Source organism: Dasypus novemcinctus, chromosome 5 (assembly GCF_030445035.2).
Source record: "Dasypus novemcinctus isolate mDasNov1 chromosome 5, mDasNov1.1.hap2, whole genome shotgun sequence".
In the NCBI taxonomy this organism is placed as follows: domain Eukaryota; kingdom Metazoa; phylum Chordata; class Mammalia; order Cingulata; family Dasypodidae; genus Dasypus; species Dasypus novemcinctus.
Genome location: NC_080677.1, coordinates 130,612,352 through 130,640,176, shown reverse-complemented (window position 1 = coordinate 130,640,176; position 27,825 = coordinate 130,612,352). Strand labels below are relative to the sequence as shown.

General features: G+C 43.5%; 1 protein-coding gene across 4 annotated transcripts; it reads left to right on the top strand.

The window, feature by feature from the left end:
• The first annotated feature begins 217 nt into the window (after window positions 1-217).
• ZNF746 (zinc finger protein 746) lies at window positions 218-27,465 on the top strand. 4 transcript variants are annotated; one of them, XM_058297555.2, is made up of 7 exons: window positions 218-413; window positions 3,257-3,556; window positions 3,641-3,767; window positions 4,753-4,866; window positions 22,706-22,897; window positions 23,390-23,515; window positions 24,669-27,465. In XM_058297555.2, the coding sequence occupies exons 1-7, from the start codon at window positions 390-392 to the stop codon at window positions 25,754-25,756; spliced, it is 1,971 nt and encodes a 656-aa protein (XP_058153538.1). In that variant the 5' UTR covers window positions 218-389; the 3' UTR covers window positions 25,757-27,465. The 4 variants fall into 4 exon arrangements, with proteins under 4 accessions (XP_058153538.1, XP_058153541.1, XP_058153540.1 ...); XM_058297558.2 differs by having other exon boundaries at window positions 273-413; window positions 3,686-3,767; window positions 24,672-27,465; XM_058297557.2 differs by having other exon boundaries at window positions 273-413; window positions 3,686-3,767.
• Window positions 27,466-27,825: the final 360 nt, after the last annotated feature.

Here is a 27,825-nt window from a genome sequence, read left to right as displayed (position 1 = left end):
CGGCAGGGCGGGGCCGGGCGGAGCCCTAGGCGCCGCGCCTGCCGTTCGCCTCTCCGGGCTGCAGGTGGGGCTGTGCGAGCCGCGCTGCCTCCAGGAAGCCTCACGGGCCTTCCCTCCTCCGGGGCCGCGGGAGCCGGGCTCCCAGGATGCAGTGTGGACCTGCCGGGCGCTGACGGCGGCGGCGGCGGCGGGGCTGTGGGCGAGGCGGGCGAGCAGGGCCGGCCCAGCCGAGGAGCGCGGGCGAGCGCGGGCGGCGGCGGCGGCGGAGGAGGCCGCCGAACCCGCGGCACCGCCTGCGGAGAGGGCCAGGCGGCCGGGCCCTGCGTGTGGTCGCGTGCGGCGGCGGCGGCGGCGACTTCCTCCGGGCCCGGGCCGGACAGCGAAGAGCCATGGCCGAGGCGGCTGCGGCTCCGGTAAGCGCGGCCCGCGCGCGGACGGACTCACGGACTCCGGGCCCCGGAGCGGCCTGGGCGCAGCACACGGCGCCGTAGGGCCTAGGGAGGGTCTCCGGGGCCCCCGCTGGGCCGTCGGGCCTGGGGCTCCGGGCGAGAGAGGCGCGGGGTCCCCCGAGGCCTAAGGCACCCGCCGGCCTGGGTCCCCCATTCCGGGCAGAGTCCGAGGCCGGGGCTGAACCGACCTTCTCTGCACCAGAGGCCGCCCCACGCCAAGTTTCTTAAGCCCCTTGTGGTTTCCTGCCCTCAGCCCACCCGCTGTCCCCTTCATCTCCGCGCCCCCCCCCCCCATCTCCTTTCTCTGCCTACCGCACTTCCCATGTGTTTCCTACCCCCCAGCTCCCCCCAGCGGCCCGGTTTCACCTGGGAGGTGTCCAGCTTCAATTCCGCATACATTGAGTACCCAGTGTGTGCCCAGCTGCCTCCGTGTTGGTGAGGAAAATAATTGCTCCCATTTGCAGAACTAGACGCTGCACTAAGCCCAGTTTTTGTCCTCACAACAAACCAGTGGGGTGGGTGCTGTTATCATCTCTGCCGTACAAAAGAATACCTGAGGCCTAGAGAAGTTAAAGAACTTGCCCAGTACCACACAGCTGCAAAGTGTGTGAAAAGACAGCCTGTGTGTTCAAGGACCCATTGTGTGTGGCAGGGGAAACGGACGTCCCCTGATAATAACAGTGAAGAACAGAAAGAGGCAAGTACTTGCACAGAGGTAGGAATTTCATGTGGGTGTGCAGAGGAAAGAGAGGGAAAAGTGGCCTCAGAATCTTTCCCATCTCTTCCAGGTCCCATATTCTATTCTTCTGTGATTTGAGCAGGGCTTTGGGCTAGGTTAGGACTTCAACAGGCTGTGCTAGAAGACTGTTTTTCAGGTATGCAGGGAGGATTGCTTGGGCAAAGACACAGAGAGATGGGACCGTGCAGGGTGCATTAAAGGAACAAAAGGGAGTCTCTCTTGCCTGGAAAAGATGATTTTTGTAGGGAGCTAGTAGGAGACGAAGCAGCAGAGTGTTGGAAGGGATTTGAATGCCTGGGAAAAGTATGGACTTCATCATATGGATGAGGAGCCTTTGAAGGATATGGAGTTCTCTTCCTGCCAACTCCTCTCAAGCAATGGTTGTGTCTAAGGACAACCTCAGAGATTCTATCCACCATTTAGTAAATGGGGCTGTACTTGAATAGGGCACAGTCACCACCTTCTACCAAATAGTATGGAGACTTTACATGGTGTCAGATTTCTCCAGTAAAATAGCAAGGAAACCTTTATGCCATAGTCATATGTTAAAGACTAGCTTTAAAAAACTATACATGGAAAATATATGCAGATGCCCTTTCCTGCAACACAAAGATTGTAATAATACCCAGTCAGATGCAATTCAAGGATGAGTAGTTTTTCAGTGGGTGGAGAGCTGGGTGGTGAAGTTAAAGGAGATTTAAGGAGTGAACTCTTGCAGAAGGGCTTCGTATGGCAGAGACGGTGCAAAAAGAGGAGTGAGGAGAAAGACCTCCATCAGGGCCAGAGCTGAGCCAACCAGCCCAAGCTCCCCGGGTGTGCACTATATAGAGCATTTGGGCAGTTCCAAAATTTCCCCTCAAAACAGCTCTCTGTTTATCCAGATCCTTCACATCTTTTGAGATCCGGCTAATGCCCTACCTTCTTCAGGTCAGAGGTCGTTTGGTCTATGCTCAACCTTGCATTTTGTTACCATTTTCTATCATTTTGTCACCATTTTCTATCATTTTGTCATCTTTGTTCTAGCTCTCAATGACTGTCCCCAAATGAATCCACACTGGTTCCCAGTAATCACTTCTTTATTTCATAAATAGTCACCAACCATTTGTTTAGGAGTAATTTCCAGAACTTTGTCAGTAATCCCTTATCTATGATGGTTTCTCTACATAGAAAAGTCTAATATAATGGCATATGCTTTATTTTCCTAACCTACTGTAAGGGGCATCACTGATTTTGGTGCAGCTGCAAAAATGTCTGAGACCAAAATTTTTACCTTGCGAGGGTTGGCAGAAATGAGAGAAAAAGTGAGACTCTCAGGGGCCCCAGGGGACTCAGGTAATATCAGAAAGCATCTAACTCTTGACTGCTGGAGAGTTGCTGTGATGGTGATTTTTTTAGCTTGGGGAGTGGGGATGACATGGAAGCAGTTGAGGAGGTAACAAAATCAGATTCTCTGGGAGAAGGAGTACTGGCCATTAAATTGTTATGTTTATTAAAAGGGACATGAAATACTTAAAAGAAAAATTGAGCAACACTGCTTGTTTGTGCTGTTCAGTGAAACAGCTGTTTTTTGCTATGTCATCATCAGTAGACGTTACTGTGTGATTATGATGGGAGGGCCTGACTAGCCTCTAGTAAATCTGCAGTTTACTATTTCTCCTTTAGAACTCCAGTGGGGCTAAGTTACTGTTCATTTACAAAATTGTACTGAGTGCGTACCATGAACCAAGAACTATGCTGTGAAAAGATGCAGTACTGCCTTCAAAGACTTCACAGTTTGGAGGCAGATGCAGGAAATTTACTCTGTAGAGGGGTCAGTGCAGTGCCACAGGTCAGCACAGTGTGCTGCAGAGGCCTGGAGGAAAGGTGCCCACCCAGTCTTAGGTAATCCCTAAACTCCCCAAAGCAGGTGATTGCTGAGTTGAGAGGTGGCCTGTGGTACAGGATATCCCCACTTTGCATATAAATGGTCTCTCTACTCCCAGCCCAGCTCTCCCAAGCTGGGGGAGGTAGGATCAAAGAACCTAGTGGATGGAATGAATGGTGCTCGTTTCCTCTTTATTTCTGCAAGATTTCTCCTTGGACAATGGCTGCTACAATTCAGGCCATGGAGAGGAAGATTGAGTCGCAGGCTGCTCGCTTGCTTTCCCTAGAAGGTCGAACTGGGATGGCAGAGAAGAAGCTGGCCGACTGTGAGAAGACAACCTTGGAGTTTGGGAACCAGCTGGAGGGCAAGTGGGCGGTGCTGGGGACCCTGCTACAGGAGTACGGGCTGCTGCAGCGGCGGCTGGAGAACATGGAGAACCTGCTGCGGAACAGGAACTTCTGGATCCTGCGGCTGCCCCCGGGCAGCAAGGGGGAGGTCCCCAAGGTAACCCCTTGGGCATTCTCTGGTGGGGGGCCAGAGAGTCCGGGGCTGTGTGTGTGTGAGCGTGTGTGACACTTGTGGTTCCAGGTGCCCGTGACCTTTGATGATGTGGCCGTGTATTTCTCTGAGCAGGAGTGGGGCAAACTGGACGAGTGGCAGAAGGAGCTCTACAAGCACGTGATGAGGGGCAACTATGAGACCCTGGTCTCTCTGGGTAAGGCATGATACTCATTTTTCTGGTTTCGGAAGTCCTCAAATCTTTTTCTTTGTGCGGTTTTACCTTTTAATCTTGGATGTGTACTTCACTAAAAGCTTAGACCACAGAAGGGAAGTATTTCCAGCTTTACCTAAGGTTGAGCCCTGGGCGACCTCGGCAGAACCTTGCTTCCACTTGATGGTTGAGATACAGGAAATGCCAGGTCGAGAAAGGGTGATAAGCCCAGAGCATGGAAGTTTCTGTTCTTGTTGTTAAGAATTGGAGTCAAGAGGGCCCCAGTAGCACTTAGATGTGGTATATAATTGACCCTACAGTTTGAAAAGGTCTCTTTCTCTGGGCCACCTCTAAGTGGACTTTATGGTGACATTCCTCAAGGGTCAGTGAAGAATATGGGCAGACTATGCTTCTTGTAGCTAATGTTTTCTTCATGCCCCAAGGCTTTGCTTCTTCTCCCTGGGGCTACTTCTGCTCTCCTCAATTGATACTGCCCAGTAAGAGCCTTTGCTCTTGTTTCTTCTTGCGCTTATTTCCTCTTGTGGTAGTTTCTGAGTGTTACTCCAGATCTGAAAGCAATGTGCATGTTTAGCGAGGAGGGGGGCAGGTGCACACATAATACCATATTCTAGTTTGCAGAAATGTATTGCTTCTTAATGTGGAGACTCTTCTACAATTTCTTAACCTCAGCACTACTGACACAGATAATTCTTTGTTGTGGGGTATCCTGTGCATCGTGGGATGTTTAGCAGTAGCATCCCTGATCTCTATACCCGCTAGATGCTAGTGGCACCCCTTCCACCCTAGTTGTGACAATCAAAACTGCCTCAAGACTTTGCCAAATGTCCCCTGGTGGGCACAATCGCCTCTAATTGAGAACAGTTACTCTATACCAATCAAGAAATTTGGTTTCTGGGCCAATTTCCCAATGCCTCTGCCCAGCTCTGAATGGAATTTGGCAGAAGCTGACCTTTCTATCTTCCCTCAGACTATGCCATCTCCAAGCCTGAAGTCCTCTCTCAGATTGAACAAGGGAAGGAACCGTGTAACTGGCGTCGCACTGGTCCCAAGATTCCAGATGTTCCTGTGGACCCGAGTCCAGGTAAGCAGCTGGGAGAAGGCCAAGGAGACACCAGAACCTGGTACATGGGAAGCAGGCGGTCAACCACTGAACTACATTTGCTCCCCAACAAATGTACTTAAACAATTTTTTTTTCACTTTTACTGGCCATTTATGTATAAAATACAGGGTTCTCAGACACCTACACCTTGCATTAGGTGAATAACGTTTTCAACAAATGTATTGTGACAGTGCTGGGAGCTAGAGGCTAGGAAGCTGACTAAGAACATGGTACTGCCTGGATAGAAAAGAAGGTGACCAGATGAAAACAGAAAAGTAAAGGACTTAGGATTGTGTCATCTTCTTGCCAGAGAGAGCTAAGGAGAAACAGCAAATTTGAATGTTTTAAAACTAAGAGTTTTTATAGTTAAATTATAGCCTATAACCTTTTCAGCTAACACTAGAAACTAATACTTGCCAGCATGTAAAGCAAGCGTGGTCTTTTAGAGAAAAAACAGAGCCAGTGGCACAGAATAAGAGGAAGAGAAAGGAGGACAATGATAGGAGAGATGGACATATATTATTCAAGACAAATTTTAATTCATTTATAGCTTTACAGAATTAACTGTGCCTCCATCCAAGAGCCAAATGTCATTCAAATCCATTAGTAGTTACAGAACATAAACTCATTTTTTTAGCAACATGGATTTCAATTAGAGCCGCATATTCATTTAAGGGGAATCTAGATAGCTGACACTGGTGTCTCAGATGTTACTGCTGCCAGTCAGCCCTTTTGGAAGTTACAGAAAGGAGAGGTAGACACATGAGAAAAGCCAAACCTCTACTTCCTCCACAAAACTTCCCTTGATGGTTCCCACCTGGATTTCCCTTTTATCTGAAAACCTAGAACAGCTAAAAAAGTCTTACTGTGTTTAATTAATGTTAAATAATTACTGTCTTATTATATGTATTGTTTCAACTAGACTTTTACTTTTTCAAGGAGAGAACCTGTTGAGTGAAGCATTCACCAATTTAATTTAACAAATGTACTTAAAAAAATTTTTTTTTTATATTAGAGAGGTCGGTTTACTGGCCAGGCATGTATAAAATACAGGGTTCCCATACACCAACACCTTGCATAGGTATGGAATGTTTTCAACAAATGTATTGTGACAGAGCTGAGAGCTAGAGGCTAGAAAGTTGACTTAGAACACGGTACTGCCTGGATGGAAAAGAAGGTGATAACGCTGGGATGGGGTAAACAGGGGCTTCGGTGCTCTCATAATGTTCTACTTCTTAATCTGGGTGGTAGGTCCATGAAGGATTTGTTTTACTGTATTTGTAATATGTGGAGGCTTCCCTTGCTTCTATGCCATTGCTAATAAGAGTGAGTAGGGACCTAGAAATATTTGCTGGTTCCTGGCAAGGCCCCCACCTCCCTCTCCCTCTCCAACACTCAGATTCCCCACTGCTCCCTCTGCCGTGAGAACGTCAGCAGGCATTCTCTGTGGCTTTTATCCCTATCCTTGTCAATCCAAGAAGCCAGGGCTCCCAGCTCATTCCTCATACCCATTTGGCTTGGTCCATCCACTTTTCCGACCTTATCTCCCACTTCTCAGCTCCTAAAAATTCTTCCACTGTGCCTTGTGGAACTCAGAACCATCAGCAGGAATCCCCTTTGTCCTCAGGCTCTTGCCTGAGTGTTCCTTCCCCATTCTTGCTCCTGCTGACACCTGGTTGTCCCCTGAGGTCACTGCTCCATTTGGAGCCCTCTTAAATGGTTGTGGTCTTTGTTCCCACAGCTCTTACACCTGGGCCTGAATGTTGCTTCTACACCAGTTCTCCACCCTATCCACTTACTTTGAATCGCATGCCTTCAGGCTGTTGGCCCCTTACTGTCTTCTGCAGACCTCTGGGGCACTTGCCCTCCCCCTCACTCACCTCCGCTATTCCTGTCATAACAATAACCATGTAGATTGTAGGTGGTCCTTAGAATAATGTGGCCTCTCAGTTCCTTTGACCTCTTCTCCATCCTGCCACAGCCACCCACCGCCTCGGTCATTCACTTGACTTGGTTGATAACTGTAGCTGCACCCCTTCTGTAATCTCAGTTTCAAGCACACCAGTCCCTGACCACCACCTCCTGTCTTTCTAGCCCTCCTTCTAGAACCTTGACTCCAACAGTCCTTCAGGACCTACCATCTATTGATCCTGTTACCTTCTCACTGCCTCTCCTTTTCCTCTTTACTCAGCTTATGTTCTGTGTATCTATCTTGCATACACTTTCACCGTCCTCAGCCTTCTTTTTTCATTGTCTTCACTTGAAAAGAGCATAAATCAGGATTATCAGGATTATTCTACTAATTCTGCACCTGCATACAAGTGGTTGCCTGTGGCTGGAGAACATCCTACAATCCCATGCTGTTCTCACTTTAAATTTGTAATCAGTAACTTTGAGTGGGCATTTAGTGCTGCCCAGCAGTCATAGTACATTTCCTGAATTGATTCACTAGCCCAGCAGTTGGCAAATTATGGCCTGCAGGCTGGATTTGTTTCGTAGCCTGTGAGCCAAGAATGGTTTATATGTTGAAAAATCATTTTTTAATTGGGGGGGAAAATGCAGTGCTCTCATAAGCCCTGTCTGTCCGTCTGCCACATCTGTGCCATGTTCTCTGCATTTGCTCCATTTTCTGTGGATACACCTTGGACCGTCCAGTCCACAGCCCAGTCTTACAGCCCACTCTTTGACTTGGCACTAGACCTTGTCCCATGACACCTTCTCAAGGACATGGGTCCAGCAGTTCTCACTTGCCTTCACCTTATCTTCAGTTCTTCCCCCTCTAACCATCAGTATCTACACATACTCTTAATTTCTCCCATCTGAAAACAAACAATGTTCTCTTAACTCTGCTCCCCTCCAGCTACTGCCCCTATTTCTCTGCTCCCCTTTATGGCAAAGCTCCCTGGAAAACTTGTCTATACTTGCTGTCTCCAGTCCTTCCTTCCCATTCTCTCTTGAACCCTTTTCACCAAAACTGCTCTTGGCAAGATCACTGCTAACCTCCATATTGCTAAAAGGTCTGCCATCTTACTAGACCGGTTTGTAGCATTTGCCAGCATTGGTCACCCTCTGATCCTAGACTCACTTCTTTGGACTTACAGGACACCTTGTTTTTGGTTTTCCTCCTACCTCACTCACCATTCCTTCCTAGTCTTCCTTACTGGTTCCTTTTCATCTTTCTGACCTTTAAGTGTTGGGGTGCCTATAGTCCTCAAACCTCTTCCCTTCTCTATCTATACCCATGCCCTTCATCATCCCAGTGGGTCATATGGCTTTACATAGCATCCCTGTGCTGAAAGCTCCTAAACATATATCTCCAACCTGACTTATACCCTGAATTCTGTACACCCAGCTGCCTTGTCCACATCTCTACTTGGATAGCTAATAGACATCTCCTAACATGTCTAAAACTGCACTCTTCCCTGAAAAACCTGCTCCTTCCACATTCCCCCTACATCACTCAGTGGCAGTTCATCCTTCCAGTTGCAGGTCATAAACCTAGGGGACATCCCTGGCCCTTTCTGTCACACCCAATCCATCAGAAAATTCCACACTACCTTCCAAATTCATCCAGAAGCCATACATGCCTCATCTCCTCTCCCCATTACCCCAGCCCCTTGACTCCTGCTTAATTATTGCAGTAGTCCTCCAACTAGTCTTGCTTCTGCTCCATTGCCTCACTGCCTATTCTTAACACAGCAGCCAGACTGATACTTTTAAAGCATAAGTCCTGCCATTCTTTTGTTCAGAATCTCTAATGGCTTTCCATCTGACTCAAAGAAAAAAGCCCAAAGCTCAAGGGCCCTACACAGTCTGGCTCTCTGACCGTGTCTCCTGAAGCTTTTCTTTCACTCTTTGCTCCAGCTGTACTGTTCCCTTGCTGTTCCGTGAACATTCCAGGCATGCCCCTCTCAGAGCATTTGCACTTGCGGTACCCTTTGCCTGGAATGCGCTTCAGATAGTCCCATGACTCATTCCATTGCCTCCTCAGGTCTTTGCTCAAGTATTACTTGCCCTAAATCACCCCATTAAAAATTGTATCCCCTCTCCTCACCTAAAATTTTCTTTCTTTCTTTCCTGCTTTGGTTTTTCTATATCAGATCTCACCATCTATTATATATCATTCATATTTATAGTCTGCTTCTCCCATTAGAATGTAAATTTCAGAAGGACAAGAATTTGTTCATATATTTATTTCTAACATAGAAAACTGCCTAGCACAGAGTAGAAATTTAAAAACTATGGAATGTATGCTATATTTTATAATTTAAAACATATTTATATATGTACATAGACATATATAGACATATATATATATATAAAATATGGGTATGTAAAAAATGTATATCTCATACAATTTAACTTCCTTGTTGGGTCTCCTAGTCCCATTCCTTCCTAGGGTAACCAGTTATGCTGAAGTTGATGTTTATAATTTCCATCTACATTTTAAAACTTTAACTACATATGTATTTAGCCATAAATAATATATAATATGGTTTTGTGTATTCTTAAAAATTATGTGAATGTCATATTTATCATTCAACATTCTGTTTTTCAGATTTATCCATGCTGATAGATATTAAAGTCATTCATTTTAACGGATATTTAGTATTCCATATGCAACTATATTATAATTTATTATCCATTCCTCTATTAGTTTACACTTAAGCTCTTCTGATTTTTCACTATCACAAGCAATACTGTGGTGAACATTCTTCACCGTGTCCCCTTGAGGACATGTCTGTCTGGGAGCTATACCCAGAGGTGGTATTTCTGTATCACAGGGCATACTGTCCTTCAGCTTTACCATTGATAGATTATTTCCCTGTGGTTGGTTACACTAATTTATTTATTTATTTATTTATTTTTTAAAAAGATTTATTTATTTATTTAATTTCCCCCCCCCCCCTGGTTGTCTGTTCTTGGTGTCTGTTTGCTGCGTCTTGTTTCTTTGTCCACTTCTGTTGTCGTCAGCGGCACGGGAAGTGTGGGCGGCGCCATTCCTGGGCAGGCTGCTCTTTCTTTTCACGCTGGGCGGCTCTCCTCACAGGCGCACTCCTTGCGCGTGGGGCTCCCCCACGCGGGGGACACCCTTGCGTGGCACGCACTCCTTGCGCGCATCAGCGCTGCGCATGGCCAGCTCCACACGGGTCAAGGAGGCCTGGGGTTTGAACCGCGGACCTCCCATATGGTAGACGGACGCCCTAACCACTGGGCCAAAGTCCGTTTCCCCTACACTAATTTATTTTCCCACCAGAGTTGTGACATTCCAATTTTTTTATGTCTTGGCCCACTTTTCATAATTAACTTTTACTAGTCTGACAGCAGTGAAATGATATCTGGTTTTAATTTGCATCTTTGTCATATGTTTACTTGGTTTCTTCTCCTGTACTGAGTTGTTCTCATTTTCTTATTGATTCAGGAGTACTTTGTATTTGTTCTAAGTAAGATCCCTCTGTTGTTTACATTACAAATAACCTCTCCTAGTCTGTCATGGGTTTTTTAGTTTTGTGGGTTTTGTATAGTTTTAAATTTTGATTGAGTCAAATATATACCAGTCTCTCCCTTTATGATCTGTGCTTTTTCTGTTGTAAGATATCCTTCCCTACCTCACTAAAAGCCAGGATGATGTTCTCCCAAATTCTCTTACAGAACTTGGGAAGTTTTGCTTTTTGCATTTAAATTTTTAATCCCATTTAGAATTCATATTTGCTTAGGTTGGAAGGGAATATTTCAAATTTTTGTCCACAAAGGATGTCTGATTTTCCAGTAAAGTTTGCTTAATATTCAATCTTTTTTCCTACTGATTTGTAACAACAATTCTGTAATAAAACAGATTAACTTTTCTTCAAAACTTTTCTTGGCTATTTTTGGACCATTCATTTTCCATGTGAATTTTAGAATCTTTTTGTCAAGTTCTTAAAAATCTTGGTGAAAATTTGAAATTGTGTTTACTTTATAATTTAATTTCTGGAGAATTGCCCCATTTTGACATCAAGCTTTTCTATCTATGGAAAGACTTATTTATTGATGGCCTCTTATACGTGCTTGAATAAGGTTTACAATTTTCTCCTGGTAGCTCTTCAAATATGAATGGAATTCTTTTAATTGATGAGTTTTAAAAAGTACAGGTATGCCATTGACTTTTTTTTAATCTTTTTTTCTACCATTGACTTGTATAAGTAAAAGAAAAATTTTGCTAAATCCTCTTATTAGTTCTGATGATTTGTCTATTTAGATTCTCATGAATTTTCTTTGTAGACAATTATACCCTCCACAATAGCACAATAGCACAATAGTTATCTCTTCCTTTTTAATTTTTATGACTACATTTTTCTTGTTTAGTACTTTGGCTAGGACATTACTGAATAGTAGCAGTAAAGGCTGGAATATTTGTCTATGGAATGCTTCTAAATTTTCAATATTAAGAGTGATTTTTGCCTTAGCTTTTGAAGATAGTCTATTAGTTTAAGGAGGTTTCCTTCTATTACTGGCTAGCCAGCAGTTTTTATGTGAATAAGTGTTACATTGTATCATATATAGCGAATTATATATCATTCATGCAAAGTTTAGAGAATGATAATGAACACACATGTTCCCAACACCCTCGCATAAGAAACAGATCACAAGCAGAACCTTCTAAGACCCCATTGCCATTGCCCCTCCCTGATCACATCCTCCTCCCTTCCCTGTACAGATGAACACAAAATTCAGAAACAGAGGGGATGAGGTCCTTGCTTTTCTTTACATTTTTATCTCCTAAGTATATATTCCTAAATAACTACTTAGCTTTACCTGTTTAGCTTTACCTAATTTGAAGTTACAGTCTTATTTAACTTTTTTCATTTGATGTTATATTTTTAAGAGTCATCCATATTGATGTATGTAGCTGTAGATCATTCACTTTCACTACATTCACCACTTCGTAGTTTTCTTTTTTATGAACATAATACGGTGGTATTTATTCCTTCTACTATTGTTGGGCATTTGTGTTGTTTCTAATATTTTGCTCTTAGGAACAATCCTCTTGTGAAAATTGTTATGCCTGTGTAAAAGTTTCTCTAGGTGTAGACCTGGGAGTGGAACTGCTGGGTCACAGGAAAGATGTATGTTCAACCTTTCCAGGTAATGTCAGAGTGCTATCTAAAATGGTACCAGCTAAAAAATAAAATTAAGTGGTATCAGCTGGCCTCCCCAACAGCAAGGACTGGAGTTACTACATCCTCATCAGCCTTCACAATGTCTTACCTTTTAATTTCTGGCAATCTGGTGAGAGCAAAATGGTTTAAAATTTATGGTTTAAAGCTTGGCATTTTCCTAATTAATAGGATTGAACATTGTATCCTGTATCTATGGGCCATGTGACTGTCCATTTCTGTGAAATGCCTGTTCTTGGCTTTTGTCTGTTTTTCTTTTGAGTTGTTTTCCTTTTCACTTAATTGTTTTGTAAGAGTTCTTTATATATTCTGGACATTAATCTTTCTATTAGTTCTTGTGTTGCTGCTATCTTTTGCAATTCTAGCGTATTTTAAAGAACAGGTGCTTTTAATTTTATTGTACTTAGATTTACTAATCTTTTCCTTTATGGTTTATCCTTTTTTAGGTCTTAAGCAATTAAGAATTTTTTTCCTACCTTGAGGTCATAATACACAATCGAATCTCTTCTATTAAAGTTTTAAAGTTTTGCCTTTCATGTTCAAGTTCTTAATCCTTCTGGAAAGGATTTCTGTGATGTGAGATAGAGACCCTGACTCTTTTTCACTAGCATTCTGGTTATCCTTTTCCTTTGCTCTTTCTGGTAAATTTTCAAATTGCAGTATCAATTTACTTGAAAAATCCTACTGGCATTTTGGTTTGAATTGCATTCAATCTGTTAATCATTTTAGAGAGAATTGTCACAAGTCAGATTATCCATGAATTTCTTAAATCCCTTCATTTAGCGCATCCGTTACGTCTCTGAAGTTTTATAATCTTCTCTGAAAAGGTCTTGCATATATTTTGCTAGATATATTCCTAGGTTCTTTTTTTTTAAATCAATATTGTCAGAGGTATCTTTTAATTTGCATTTTCTGTTTGTTGCTGATACATACTGGAGGTTTGGGAGCAGGAATACCCTTCTCAATGCTTTTTCTCAGATGGCAGGAGCTCAGTTTATATAAACATTCCAGTCTTTTTCTGATCCATTCCACCTCTCTATCGAGAAGGGCTTAGATTCCACATAGATGATGGATGCAATTCTCCTGTTTGGAGTTGTAGCATTCTTGGTTCCTTGGTGTGGTGGTTGACCTTCTTCTTCTTCCTGTTAGCTGACCTGGTAAGTCCAATGAACCACAGAGTAGGAGTTGCAACTCTGCTGAGGCTCAGGGCCCACCTGGCACATGGACAGTCCAGAGATTCAAGTCTCCTGAGTATACACCAACCCCAGTGCCAACCACAGATTCAGTAATGGTTATAGAATGCTTTTTTGGTATCAACTGAGATGAATATACGGTTTTTCTCTTTTAGCCTATTAACATGGTAAATTATGTTAAAGTATGTTCGAATGTTGAACCAACCTTGCAATCTTGGAATAAACTTAACTTTGTCATGATCCTTTGAATGCTTTGCTGGATTTAGTACTTAATATTTCATTTAGGATTTTTGCATCTTTGTCAAGAGTATGACTGGACTATATTTTTCTTTCTCAGACTGGTTTTGGTATTAAAGATACAAGTTATGATATATTTCCTCCGTTTTTATTTGCTCAAAGAGTTTATGTAACATTGATCTTTTCCTTGAATACTTAGTAAGAAACAGCAGTGAAACCATCTGGGCCTCATGGTTTCTTTGTGGGGAGATTTTCAGCTACTCATTTAATTTCTTTTTCAGCTATGGGACTATTGAAATTTTCTGTTCCTTCTTTTGTCATTTTGGCAAGTTATAGTTTTTCTAGGAATTGTCCATTTCCCCAGAGCTTTCAAATTACTTGGAATAATATTCATAGTATTCTCTTCATCTTTTTAATCTCTATTACATCTATAATCTTGTGTCACCCCCCCTTTTTTGGCATTCTTTTTTTTTCTTTTTAGAGAAGCTGTGGGTTTATGGAACAACATGCATAAAATACAGGATTCCCATAAACCACCCTATTATTAACACCCTGCATTGGATTGGGGTAGAACATTTACAATGGATGATAGCACATTTTAATAATTGTACTATTAACTATATAGTCCATGGTTTAATTTAGGGTTCACTGGTTGTATGGCATAGTTCCATGGAACCATTTTTCATTCTTGATATTAGTATTATTTATCTCTTTTTCTCTTGATAATCTTGCTAAAAATATATTGGTTTAATATTCTCTTCAAAGGACCAACTTTGGTCTCTCTATTATGTTTGTTTTCTGCTTTATTAATTTATCCTCTTATCTTTATTTCCTTTCTTCTGCCTTTTTACGGATTTTGTTTTTGTTACTCATATTCTAACATCTTGCATTGACTCTTAACCCATTAATTTTTGCCCTTCTTTTTTTTATGTAAACATATATGGCTATAAAATTTCACCTATAGCCCACACATTTTGTTAAATGATATTTTCAGTAACATCAGATTGTAAATATCTTCTAATTTTTATTGTGATTCTTCCTTTGACCTTTGATTTAGAAAGCAAATATATATTTTTCCTAAATTTTAGTAGGGAGTTTTGGAATATCTATTATTTATTTCTAACTTTATTGTGTCGTAGATAGAAAATACAGTGTGTAAAATACTAGTATTTCAAATTTGTTGTTTTGTGGCCTAGAAAGTTTCAGTTTTCCTCAGTAGTCTATGTGGCTTAAAAATCACATTTTCTTTGTATTGGGATTATGTGTATGTCTATTTGTTCAAGTCTGTTAATAGTGGTGATCAAATTTTCAATAACCTTTAGTCGGCTAGATTTATTAATTACTGAGAACTGTGTCAAAATTACCATGATGGGGGAAACGGACTTTGGCCCAGTGGTTAGGGCGTCTGTCTACCATATGGGAGGTCCGCGGTTCAAACCCCGGGCCTCCTTGACCCGTGTGGAGCTGGCCATGCGCAGTGCTGATGCGCGCAAGGAGTGCCGTGCCACGCAAGGGTGTCCCCCGCGTGGGGGAGCCCCACGCGCAAGGAGTGCGCCCGTGAGGAAAGCCGCCCAGCGTGAAAAGAAAGAGCAGCCTGCCCAGGAATGGCACCGCCCACACTTCCCCTGCCGCTGACGACAACAGAAGCGGACAAAGAAACAAGACGCAGCAAATAGACACCAAGAACAGACAACCAGGGGAGGGGGGAAATTAAATAAATAAAAATCTTTAAAAAAAAAAAAAAAAAAAAAAAAAATTACCATGATGGTCGATTGTCCATTTCTCCTTGAGTTCTGCCAGTTTTGCTTAATAGTTGTTAATTCTGGCTTCCAGCATATTTTATATATATACTTTTTTTATTCCCCCCCCCCTTGCAGCTTGCTTGCTTTCTGCTCTCTGTGCATCCACTGTGCATTCTTTTGTCTGTATTTATTTTTTATTTATCTCCCCCCCTTGCAGCTTGCTTGTTGTCTGCTGTCTGTGTCCATTCGCTGCACGCTCGTCTGTGTTTTTACGTGTCTCCCTTTTTGTTGCATCACCTTGCTGAGTCGGCTCTCCATGGCACTTGCAGGCCAGCAGCACTCTGGGATGCTTGCAGGCCAGGCAGCACTCCGTGGCACTTGCTGGTCAGGCAGCACTCCATGGCACTTGCTGGCCAGCAGCTCTCCTCGGCGTGCAGGCCAGCGTGCCTTCACAAGGAGGCCCTGGGACGCGAACCCACGGCCTTCCTTGTGGTAGACAGGAGCCCATCTGATTGAGCCACAGTAGCTTCCCATATCTTATATTCTTTTACATTGCTTTCTGCTTCCTTGTGTTTTGGGTGTGTCTCTTATAAACAACATATATCTGGATTTTTATTTGCTTTTAGTCTGGTAATCTTTGCTTCTTAAATGTCTAATATTGTAGCGACTATCTACCTGTGGCTATTGAGCACTTGAAATGTGCTATAAGTATAAAATACATACCAGATTTCAAAGGCTATCCAAGCAAAGATATGATATGAAAAATAACAAAAATATTAATAATTTTATATTGGTTATATGTTGAAATGATAACGTTTTTGATATATTGAGTTAAATATAATGTTAAAGTTAATTTTGCCTATTACCTTTTTTTTTTTTTTTTTAAAGATTTATTTTTATTTCTTTAATTCCCCTCCCCTCCCCCGGTTGTCTGTTTTCTGTGTCTTTTTGCTGCGTCTTGTTTCTTGTTTCTTGTTTCTTTGTCCGCTTCTGTTGTCGTCAGCGGCACGGGAAGTGTGGGCGGCGCCATTCCTGGGCAGGCTGCTCCCTCCTTCGCGCTGGGCGGCTCTCCTTATGGGTGCACTCCTTGCGCGTGAGGCTCCCCTACGCGGGGGACACCCTGCGTGGCGCGGCACTCCTTGTGCGCATCAGCACTGCGCATGGCCAGCTCCACACGGGTCAAGGAGGCCCGGGGCTTGAACCGCGGGCCTCCCATGTGGTAGACGGACGCCCTAACCACTGGGCCAAAGTCCGTTTCCCTCTTTTTTTAAATATACTTTTTATTGAAGTATATTATTGCATAAACAATAAGTGTATAGTAAAGATTGTGAACTTACAAAATAAACATGTATAACATCATACAGGGATCTCTACATCATCCCTCCACCAACATGTTGCATTGTTGTGAAACATTTGTTACAAACTATGCAAGAGCATCATCAAAATATTATTACTAACTATAGTCTGTATCTTACATTTGGTGTATTTTTCCCCCAACCCACCCTATTTTTAAAAATTATACTTTTGAAAAAAAGGATGAGAATTTACAAAGCAATTATGCACGGGTAGAATTCTCATATAACACCCCTTCACCAACGTACCACACTGTGGTGGAACATTTGTTACAGATTATAGGATAATATCAGACTATTAGCACTAACCATAGTCCATAGTATACATTTGGCACACTTTCCATACACTTCCATTTTCAACACAGTACATCTTTGACATTCCATACACCTCTATTTTCAACACAGTACATCTTGGGCATTGATGCAAGAATATTATAGTAATTATTGCTAACCACAGTCTATAGGTCACACCAGTTGTGGTTTTCCCATGCTTCCCCACATTCCCATCACCCTACAATAGTGATGTACCTCTGCTCTAGCTCACAGAAGAACACTCTTGCATTTGTACCCTCAACCACAATTCTCATCCACCTCTGCATTCACTGTGGTACTCAGTCCCTAGATTATTCTTCAGCTTTCTTTCAATTGCCATTTACTTCCCCAGACTACCCTTTTCAGCCACAATCCCATTTATAAACCAGCTGCTACTCACTATAATGTGTTAGCATCAACTGTATCCATTTCTACACTTTAACAGTCAAGTTAATTAAAACTTCTACATACTTCTACATACATTAAGCATCAGTAGTTCTTCTCAACCCTCCTCTTATCTCATAATAACCTATACTCTAGGTTTTAACTCCATGTGTTTATTCTTCATATTTAATTCCTATTAATGAGACCATGCAATATTTGTCCTTTTGTGTCTAGCTTACTTCACTTAGTATAATGTCTTCAAGATTCATCCATGTTATCATGTGTCCCAATTTCATTTCTTCTTACTGCAGCATAGTATTCCATCATATGTATATACCACATTTTGTTTTCCCATTCATTTGTTGATGAACACTTGGGTTGTTTCTTTTTTTTTTTAAGATTTATTTATTTATTTCTCTCCCTTTCCTCCCCTACCCTGATTGTCTGTTCTCTGTGTCTGTTTGCTGCATCGTCTACTTTGTCTGCTTCTGTTGTTGTCAGCGGCACGGGAATCTGTGTTTATTTTTGTTGCGTCATCTTGTTGTGCTAGCTCTCCTTGTGTGCAGCACCATTCCTGGGCAGGCTGCACTTTCTTTCGCGCTGGGCTGCTCTCCTTACGGGGCGCATTCCTTGCATGTGGGGCTCCCCTACACGGGGGACACCCCTGCGTGGCAGGGCACTCCTTGCACGCATCAGCACTGCGCATGGGCTAGCTCCAGACGGATCAGGGAGGCCGGGGATTTGAACCGCAGACCTCCCATGTGGTAGACGGACGCCCTAACCACCGGGCCAAGTCCGCTGCCTGTTTCCATCTTTTGGCAATTGTGCATAGCACTACTGTGAACATCAGTGCGCAGATGTCTGTTGTGTCATAGTTTTTAGTTCTTGCGGATATATTCCTAATAGAGGAATTGCTGGATCATATGGCAGTTCTATATTTAGTTTCCTGAGGAACTGCCAAACTGTCTTCCACAGAGGCTGCACCATTTTACAATCCCACCAACAGTGAAAGAGTGTTCCTATTTCTCTACATCCTCTCCAGCACTTACTGTTGTCTGTATTTTTTTTTTTAATGGCCATTTTATGCCATGTTAGATGATATCTCATTGTGGTTTTGATTTGCATTTCCCTAATGGCTAGTGATATGGAACATTTTTTGAGTGCTTTTTGGCCATTTTTATTTCTTCTTTGGAGAAATGTCTATTTAAATCTTTTGCCCATTTTAATGGGATTGCTTGCTCTTTTATTGATAAGTTGTATGATCTCTTTATATAGAATGGAAATCAAACCTTATTGGATATGTGGTTTCCAAATATTTTCTCCCAATGAGTGGGCCACTTTTTCACCTTCTTCATGAATCATTTGAATCACAGAAAGTGCCTATTAGTTTTTTCCTTTAATGTGGCTAATAGAAAATTTAAAAATTAGGTATGTGGTTCATATTGTATTTCTGTTGGACAAGACTGGTCTAGAGCATTTACATTGATTATAATTACGAGTTTATTTAGATTCCCTTCTGCCTTCTTAAATTGTGCTATTAATCCTTAGTCCTGCCTTTTCTTTATTTCTTCCTCCTACCCCCTCCCACCCCGCCCCCATACACACATACACTCTACTTCATGTCTTTTGGAATTGCTGATTTAGGCTTTGTCCCTCCTCAAACTATTTTTATTTTTAATTCAATTGGAAGTTATATATTCTATTTCTATTCTTTTTGTATTTAACTTAGAAAAATTGCTTTTCCTAAAACTCATCCTTTAGAACTTCTTTTTCAAAGGTCTGTTAGTAATGAACTCTGTGTGTGTGTGTTGGTATATGAGTTTATACGTATCTGAAAGTGTCTTTATTCTATCTGTATATTTTAAAGACAGAGTTTCAGATTGATTGTTATTTTCTCTTAGTTCTTTGACGATAATCCCCGCCCCTTTTTTTTTCCTGGTTTCTTTTGTTGTTATTGAGAAGTCAGCTATTGGTCTGATCATTATTCCTTTTTGTAGGTAATGTGCTTTTTCTCTCAGGCTAAGATCTGTCTTTGGTGATCTGCAATTTTACTACAATATGTCTAGGTGTGGATTTCTTTCTCTTTAGCTCACTTTAATCATTGATATTTTTCAACAATTTGGGGGAAATTCACAAGGTTATCTCTGGAATATTGCCTTACCACCATTCTCTCTATTCTTTTCTTCTGGAACTCTCTTTCCCTAGCCTTCATATATTTGAACTTCTCTTCATATTTTTCACCTCTGTCTGTGCTGAGTTCCGAATAATTTCTTCTGATCTGTCTTCTAGTTAGCTCACTATTCTATATTAAATCGTTTCCATTCTTTTGTTTAACCAATAGATTGAATTTTTATTTCAATCGTTTTATCTTTCTAAAGTTATATTTGTTTCTTTTTCAAAATTCTGATTTTGATAGTCTCGTTTATTTATCATACTTTCACTTCCCCTCTTTATCTTTATTTCTCTAAACATATTAAATTTTATATTCTGTATATGATATTCCAATATCCAAAGCCTTTTTAAATTTTTTTCTGAGGTACCAGAGCCAGTGATTGAACCTGGAACTTCTTATGTGGGAAGCCAGGGCTCAACCACTGAGCCACATTGGCTCCCCGGAGTTGTTTTTTGTTTGTTTGTTTGTTTGCTTGTTGTTGTATGTGGGGTTTGGGTTTTGTTGGTTTTTTTTTTCATTTTTCTTTTTGTCCTTCTTTGAAAGCATTTTTGTAGGTTTTATGTTCTTTTGTTTGAGTTTTTTAATTTTTTTGTCTTTTTAATTAATTTATTTATTTATTGCTTATTGTGTATTTTTGTTTTAAGGGGGCACCGGGGCCTGAGCCCAGGACCTCCATGTGGGAAACAGGTGCTCAACAGCTTGAGCCACATATGCTACCCAAAGTCTTTTCAGGTTATGTTCTGCAGCCCATGATTTCTACTGACTTTGAGGTAGCTGGTTTTCTCCCTGAAGCAGTGATTTTTAGTTGTGAGCTCATTCGTTATTTGCAAGCTGTGTTTAAAGTGTTCTTTTCCTGAGAATAGGAATGTCTGCCTCTGGTGGTCGTCTGATACCAGTAGGACTAGGTAGGAACCACCTCAAGGCAGAATCATGGCCTCAAGGTTTTTCCTACATTGGTGATGGGAAGCCTGGCACCAGACGCCCTTGACTGTGCCTTGTGGTGAGTGAACTCCCAGGGGGAGATTTCTTACCCCTGAGCTTGGCACCAAGGCTAGGATCTACATGTCTCTTTCTCCAGGACAGGTTTTCATTTTTGTTTTGTTTTAAACTTACTCCACTAGATGATGCCCTTTGGAGGCCCAGGTTTATGTGTGTGGTAGGGGGAAAGGGTCTGCAACCCAGCTCCTTATCCTGCTCGAGCCCTAGGCTTCTCACCCTCCTCTACCCCAAAGGGCATGTTCCATGAAAACCCAGACTCTTGGAGATGTTCTGTACTAGAAATAGTTTTTTTCCCCACATCTAGCCAGCTAGACAAGAGTGGAATACTTCTACATCTGTTGAGATGGTTATATCATTTTTCTCTATTAATCTGTGAATTATATTACTAGTGTTAACTTATCCTTGAGTTTTGGGGACAAACCCAACTTGTTCATAATGTATTATCTTTTTCCCTTTAAAAAAATGCATCGCTTCGTTTAATTTGTATTACTTCATTTAAAATTTTTGCATATCTGTTCATAAATGAGATTTTGTAAGTTTTTTCATATATTGTCCTCTAGTTTTTGCTATCAAAATTAAATTGGCCTGATAAAATGAGTTGGCAGGTATTTTCCCCTCAGCATTCTCTAAGATATTCTATTATCTTTTGATACTGTAGTTGCTGATGGAAATGAGCTTTCAGTCTAAGGGTTATTCTTTTCTCTTGGCTACCTTTTAAGGTGTTCTCTCTGGCTTTGCAGTTTTTCCATTCCACATGAAGGTTATCTAGGGTTTTCTTGATTTTTTTTTTTTTTTTTTTTTTCATATTTGGGGATTGATGTGTATCTTCAAACCATGGGCTTATAATTTTGGACAATTTCAGCCATTTTTTCTTTATTTCCATTTACCCTTTTCTCTGTTCTCCCAATTTGGGGTTTCTACCCCCATATATCAGACCTTTTTCATTCTCTCCTCCATGTTTCTTAACTTCTCTCCATATTTTTCATTTCTTTAACTCTTAGTGCTGTGTCCTGGCTTATTTCCCTAAATCCATCTTCTTAGTCACTAATTTTCTCTTGACTTTTGTTCAGCCTAAGTCATCCATTGAAATTTTTGATGCAGTTTTATGGAAACATTCACATACCATAAAATCCATCCAAAGTGATCCATTGAGTTTTTTGTTTTCATGACTGGTTTTGTCATTTCAAAAATATCAAGTTAGTTCTTTTTCAAATCTGCCTTGTAAAAAATAATTTCCTATTCTAGCCTTAGAGATTCTGTCCCTTCCTTTAATCCTGTGAATATTTTTAACATACTTATTTTGCCATATTATTCAGTTTATACCTTTTTCTTTAGTAGCTTGGGAATGAGTTCTACCATGTGTTATATTGCTGAATCTTGTGGCCATTTGGTTCCTCTTCTGGTCTGTAATTATAGTTTTTTAGTGGGAGTCTCTTGCAACCTGCATTGTGAAGGTACCTATGGAACAGTTTTGCATTTACCCAGCCTGGGCCCCGTAAGTTTTTATAGTTCTCAGCCAATTTTTCTGTGAATTTCTCAGCTTAGGATTTTCGTACGCATGGGTAGTATGAATTCATTGTGGACACGGGACTCTGATTTCTTATAGGTGACTTTCCTATTCACAGCTCTGGGTAGGTGGGCAGCTTACCTTACCTACTTACCTCAGTCTGGTAGGTAGAGTTATTCTAGTCCCCACTGAACAGATGGGACACATCCTTTGTGGATCCTGCTTTGATGCAGGAAGCTCACTTCTGCTCTGCATGTCATGGACATTAAAACCCCAGCCCCTAAGTCCTCTTCCAGCAACCTGGAGGTCACTTGACTTGGGCTCTAAGTCTTTATTTGACTTTGCATTTTCTCTTTGATTCTCATACAGTATCTGGAATATTTCTTTTGAGTTCACTTGAATGTGGGGTTTGGGGAGGTTTAAATTTTATTCAGGGTTTCTGTGTTTCAAGTGGGAGCAGGAACTTCCCCAGGTTAGCTCAGCATTCCTCCACTGACCAGAAGTCGAGCCCTGAGAGTCTGTGTATCCCTCACCCTTCCCCACCTCCCTTTATACCCTGCCCATGTACCCAATATCATGTGACCTCATCCTTGGCCCAGAAGGCACAGGAGTCCCCAGTTGCTCTTGTCCTCTCTTTCCACCACACTTTGCTCTTTGACCCTTGCAAGGCCCCTACTTGACTTCCTTGGCTGTGGGTGTGTCCAAGCTATATGTGTAACCTCAGGATCAATGAGCCATTAGCTCATGTACTCTCCCCTTCTCAGGCTCTGGGGCTCCAGTTCCTGCACCTGACCTCTTAATGCAAATCAAGCAGGAGAGTGAGCTCCAGCTCCAAGAGCAGCAGTCTCTGGGGGTGGAGGCTTGGGCAGCCGGACAGCCAGATATCGGGGAAGAGCCCTGGGGCCTCAGTCAGCTGGACTCAGGACCAGGCGACATCTCTACAGATGCTACCCCCGGTGAGTGGCATTCGGGACTAAGGGCAGGGCATAGGGGAAGGAGTTCCTGGAAGTATCGTGGGCTGCAGGCTCCAGGCATCTAGCCTGACTCCTTAAGGCAGGGGAGGAGGCTGCACCAAATGACATCTTGAGGGCCCCTGTGGGTTCAGGATGCCATGGTCCTGGGTTAGTTCTATAGCCCGCTGTATCAGTGGCTCGCTTCATCAGCCTCACTCCTTTTCTTCTTCTCTCCAGCACTGGGCCTTTAAATCACTAGTCACTTCATGTTAATGAGGGACTTCGTGGGATTAGTTAGTGATGTGTGAGCTCCCTAGTGCTTCAGAGAAAGGGGCACAGGGAACTGGGTTCAGGAGAGGTTGGGTCATTATGGTCATTCAGACGAGTCCCAGTTGGCATCTTCAGGGTTTAGCCTGCTCTCCCTCTCCCATGGTTTTCTTCTTCTGTCCCCCTTTTCTTCCCTAACCCACAGGCTGTGCTTTGTTTTCACTTCAGGTGTCCATTCCAACTTTTCAACCACAATCCCACCCAGTTCCTGGCAGGCAGATCTCCCCCCCCATCACCCTTCTTCAGCATGCTCAGATGGGACACTGAAGCTCAATACGGCAGCCTCCACTGAAGGTAAGGGGCGGCTGGAGAGGAAGAAGGAAGGCTAGTGTTTCGCCTGTGGCGGAAGCCACATACCCAGATGCCCTCATTTTTATTGGTAAACTACCTTGACCAGGTCAGCCAGTAAGTACTCATGTTTCCGTGATGTTATGACTATTTACATTCTGTCCTTTATCTCTTTCCAAATTCTTATACTCCAACAGTTCTTTCTTGAGAATGTCCATGTTTCAGACTGTTCCTTTTTCATATGGTTTTAACCAGTCTGTTCTGACAGCTGATAACTTGGCAGGCTATATACATCCGCCCAGACTCAAGCAACCAGTGGGTCCTCTGTGGGAAAACAAAACAATACAAAAACTACTTTTAAGAGAGTTGTTACTCCCAAAGATAGATGTGATGTCTGAAGGCCAGAGTTAGGAAAAAAAGCTACCAAATTTATGTATTACTTTTCTATTTAACAGTATTTCTTCCTAGAAGGCCAGTTATCTCTTAACTTACATACTAGTCTTTGCCATATTTAGTGTGCACACACACAAATGTGCTAAAAGCCTAGATCCCTAGTGTAAAACGTCAGGATGTGAAATTGAAGTATGTTTATATAAAATCGAATACTTTTACGTTTTCAGTAATATTTTTATCACTGCCTGGCTGGCTGCATTTTTTGAATATTTACTACATGCCAAGCAGCACACCTAAGTGCTTTTAGATGTTTGATCTTGTTTAGTTCCATTATGAAATGGGGTATCTCCCAATTAAATACTGGTTAAGAACTTTGCCTGAATTTCTCCCAGCTGGTATGTAGCAGAGCCATGATAAGCTCCCAGGTCCATCCAAATCCCAAACCTGCTTTTGCTCCATGGGCACAGATTTCTTTTCTTAGAAAAATCCATGATTAGCCTTAATAGCCGAAGTGAATATGTTGCTGGGTGAACAGATTGGCCTTGCTTTTCCTGTGGTGAAGGTTCTAGAGCACAGGTGTCCTCAGAGTGAGGCAGCCGCACCGCCATTTGGCTCTGGCTGGAGTGTGCTGTAGGGAACCGTGATCCTCAGACTTGGAGACCAGGCTAAGGGTGGAGGCGGTGGGGCTTCCAGATGAGAGCATCAGATTCTTGGCTGTCATCAGGTAAGGGGGAAGAATGATACCTGGTCTTTCTGGCTTTCTCAGCAGATGTAAAAATTGTGATAAAAACAGAAGTCCAGGAAGAGGAGGTGGTGGCCACACCAGTGCATCCTACTGACCTAGAGGCTCACGGAACCCTATTTGGACCAGGCCAGGCCACAAGGTTTTTCCCGAGTCCTGTCCAAGAAGGAGCCTGGGAAAGCCAGGGCAGTTCATTCCCCAGCCAGGACCCTGTGCTGGGCCTGAGAGAACCCACCCGGCCCGAGAGGGACATCAGTGAGCTCAGCCCTGCAGTGGCCCAGGAGGAAACCCCACAAGGAGACTGGCTCTTCGGTGGAGTCCGGTGGGGCTGGAATTTCAGGTGCAAACCTTCGGTGGGTCTGAACCCAAGGACTGGGCCAGAGGGGCTCCCGTATCCCTCTCCAGACAATGGTGAGGCCATCCTGGACCCCAACCAGGCCCCAAGACCTTTCAATGACCCCTGTAAATACCCCGGCCGGACAAAAGGCTTTGGCCACAAGCCAGGGCTTAAGAAGCACCCAGCAGCCCCTCCTGGGGGACGGCCCTTCACCTGCGCCACCTGTGGGAAGAGCTTCCAGCTGCAGGTCAGTCTGACGGCTCACCAGCGCAGCTGCGGGCTGCCCGATGGGGTGGCCGCCCCAGCGGCAGGAGCGACGGGAGCCGGGGCGACCACTTCGGGCAACGCGAGGGATGGGAACGCCCTGCGGTGCGGGGAGTGTGGGCGCTGCTTCACGCGGCCCGCCCACCTCATCCGGCACCGCATGCTTCACACCGGCGAGCGGCCCTTCCCCTGCACCGAGTGCGAGAAGCGCTTCACCGAGCGCTCCAAGCTCATCGACCACTACCGAACCCACACGGGCGTGCGGCCCTTTACCTGCACCGTCTGTGGCAAGAGCTTCATCCGCAAGGACCACCTCCGCAAACACCAGCGCAACCACGCAGCAGGGTCCAAGGGGCCGGCCCGAAGCCAGCCCCTCCTGCCCCTCCCCACTGGCCCCCCAGACCCTTTCAAGGGCCCTGGCCCTAAAGGACCCTTGGCCTCAACAGACCTTGTGACTGACTGGACTTGTGGCCTAAGTGTCCTGGGACCCACTGATGGCAGTAACCTGTGAGGGACCCCCTCTTCCCCCAGACGGCTGGGCTGCTTCCCTCCTCAGCACCCAAAGTCGTCGTGACTGCTGCAGGCTCACAAATTTTAAAAGAACCTTTTCCAGACATCAGGGTGGTATTAAAAAGCTTAGAGGCAGAAATGGAGACTGGGAGAACCAAACTTAAAAGTTGCTGAACTGATCACTGGAAAAAGAAAAACTATCAAACAGTACAGCTTCTACCTATAAACAAAGTAGAATTCTCTGATTGTGAAATTGAGCTCCATAGAATTTTAAGTAATTTAATTATGAAACTTTTTTTTTTAATTCTTGAGGAAAAAAAGCTGGAAAATAGTAGTAGCACCAATTTAAATTTTGTAGCGTGCTTTTGGTTTTCAAAGTGTGTTCATGTCGACTGTGTCCTTACCAGTCTGGTAGTGAGTGTGTTCAAAGGTCGGCTGCCTGGGGAGGGAGGGGAGACATGACCTGCTGGCTCCCCTGGGCCCACTGCTCCCAGTGATGGGATGGGCTCAGCACACAACACTATTGGCAGTTGAGATCCTGCTCCACCCAGGGGCTGACTGGTGGGGGGCTGCGCCCCAAGCCCCTGGGAAGTGAGTGCAACTGGGTGCTGTGAAACCCCAGCCTCATCTCAGCAGGGTGAAAGACTTGTCCAGGAATAGCCGGTTACGTTCCCCAGCTTGCCTCTCTATCTGAAAAGGTCTCCGAAAAGTGCTGGCCCTTTGTGTTTCCCTGTTAGGGGCGGTGCCGCCTGTCACCTGACTCCTTGGGCCTCCTAAAGAGGTGTCTGAAAGTATAACGTCAGGTCCGGAGAGGTAGAGAAGCTGAGGAGTAGGGTGATGAACCCTTCCACACCTAGTCAAATGGCAGAGCTGGCAGTCGAGCCTGGCCTGCCCACTCCCACTTGGGGCTGCTTTCCACTCCAGCAAGATGCTTCTGTTTCCTTTGCCCTTTGTGTATTGTCTTTCCATCTTCAAAATGCTTTCACGTCACATCTCACCTGATCATTAACGTGACTTTGTGAAACAGGCAGGACATGTCTTATTTCTTTTTAGAGATGGGGAGAGAAATTGCCCAAAGAGGACACATCTCCGCTTACTGGGCAGTGTGTCAAGAGGTGTGGAATGCCACAGGTCCATCCTCCTGGAACATCAGTTTAGGGGAGAACAGGTTTTAATCTTTTCTCTCTTAAAAGATTGACCCACACCTGTGTGAGTAAAATCATGACACCTCGAAGAAACTTCTGCTTGCAGCCGCTGCTTTAGCTGAGCACCAGCCGCCTCAAAGTATATGCTCCCTCCAATGTTAGGGGTACTTGGAGGCAGAGTTAGAGAAGCAGCTAGGTAAGGGATAAGTGGCTTGCTCATTTCCCATAACTGATATCTTAAAGGTGGAATTAGAAATGAACCCAGCTTTCTTGATTCTGCCACAGTGCTGTCTCTGCCACGAGTATCCATTCTTGTTTTGTTGAAGCAGCCACTGGTTCTCTTACCCAAGACGGGTAACTTGTTTCCCCTGCAGGAGGGAGAGACCATGGCTTTCATTCATTCAGCTCCTTCATGCGTACCTTTATTAGGCAATAGACTAGTTAAGAAAATTGTTTCTATGTACTGTATATTTTGTACCTGTTTACACTTCTAATATTGATATAACTGATATTTTGAAAAATAAACAGAAAATGTTCTGTCAAAATAAAACCTAACCAGCACCCAGGCAGTTTGGTGGGCTCCATTCTTTGAGCTGTGTCTTTAGTGCAGATGCTCCCAAACACGGCCCCAAGGCAGCCGTCTCACCCGCCGTCCTTCTGCTCTTGGTTGCCTTTGGACCAGAGAGGTGGCTGTCCCTGAGAACTAGGAATGGAAGAATACCAGAGACATTTGACTTGGTGGGAACGAACGACATTTGGAAAGGAAAATCGAAACACCACGAGGCACTTTGTTTCAGAACATAAGCATGGTTTGTGTGATTAAGTTTTCTCTAATCTGATAGAGTAGGCCTGAAAATAGAAGGTTGGGGATGGGGTGGGGCAGGGGAATTGTGAAATATCAGAGAAAAATGGATGTGGCCTCTTT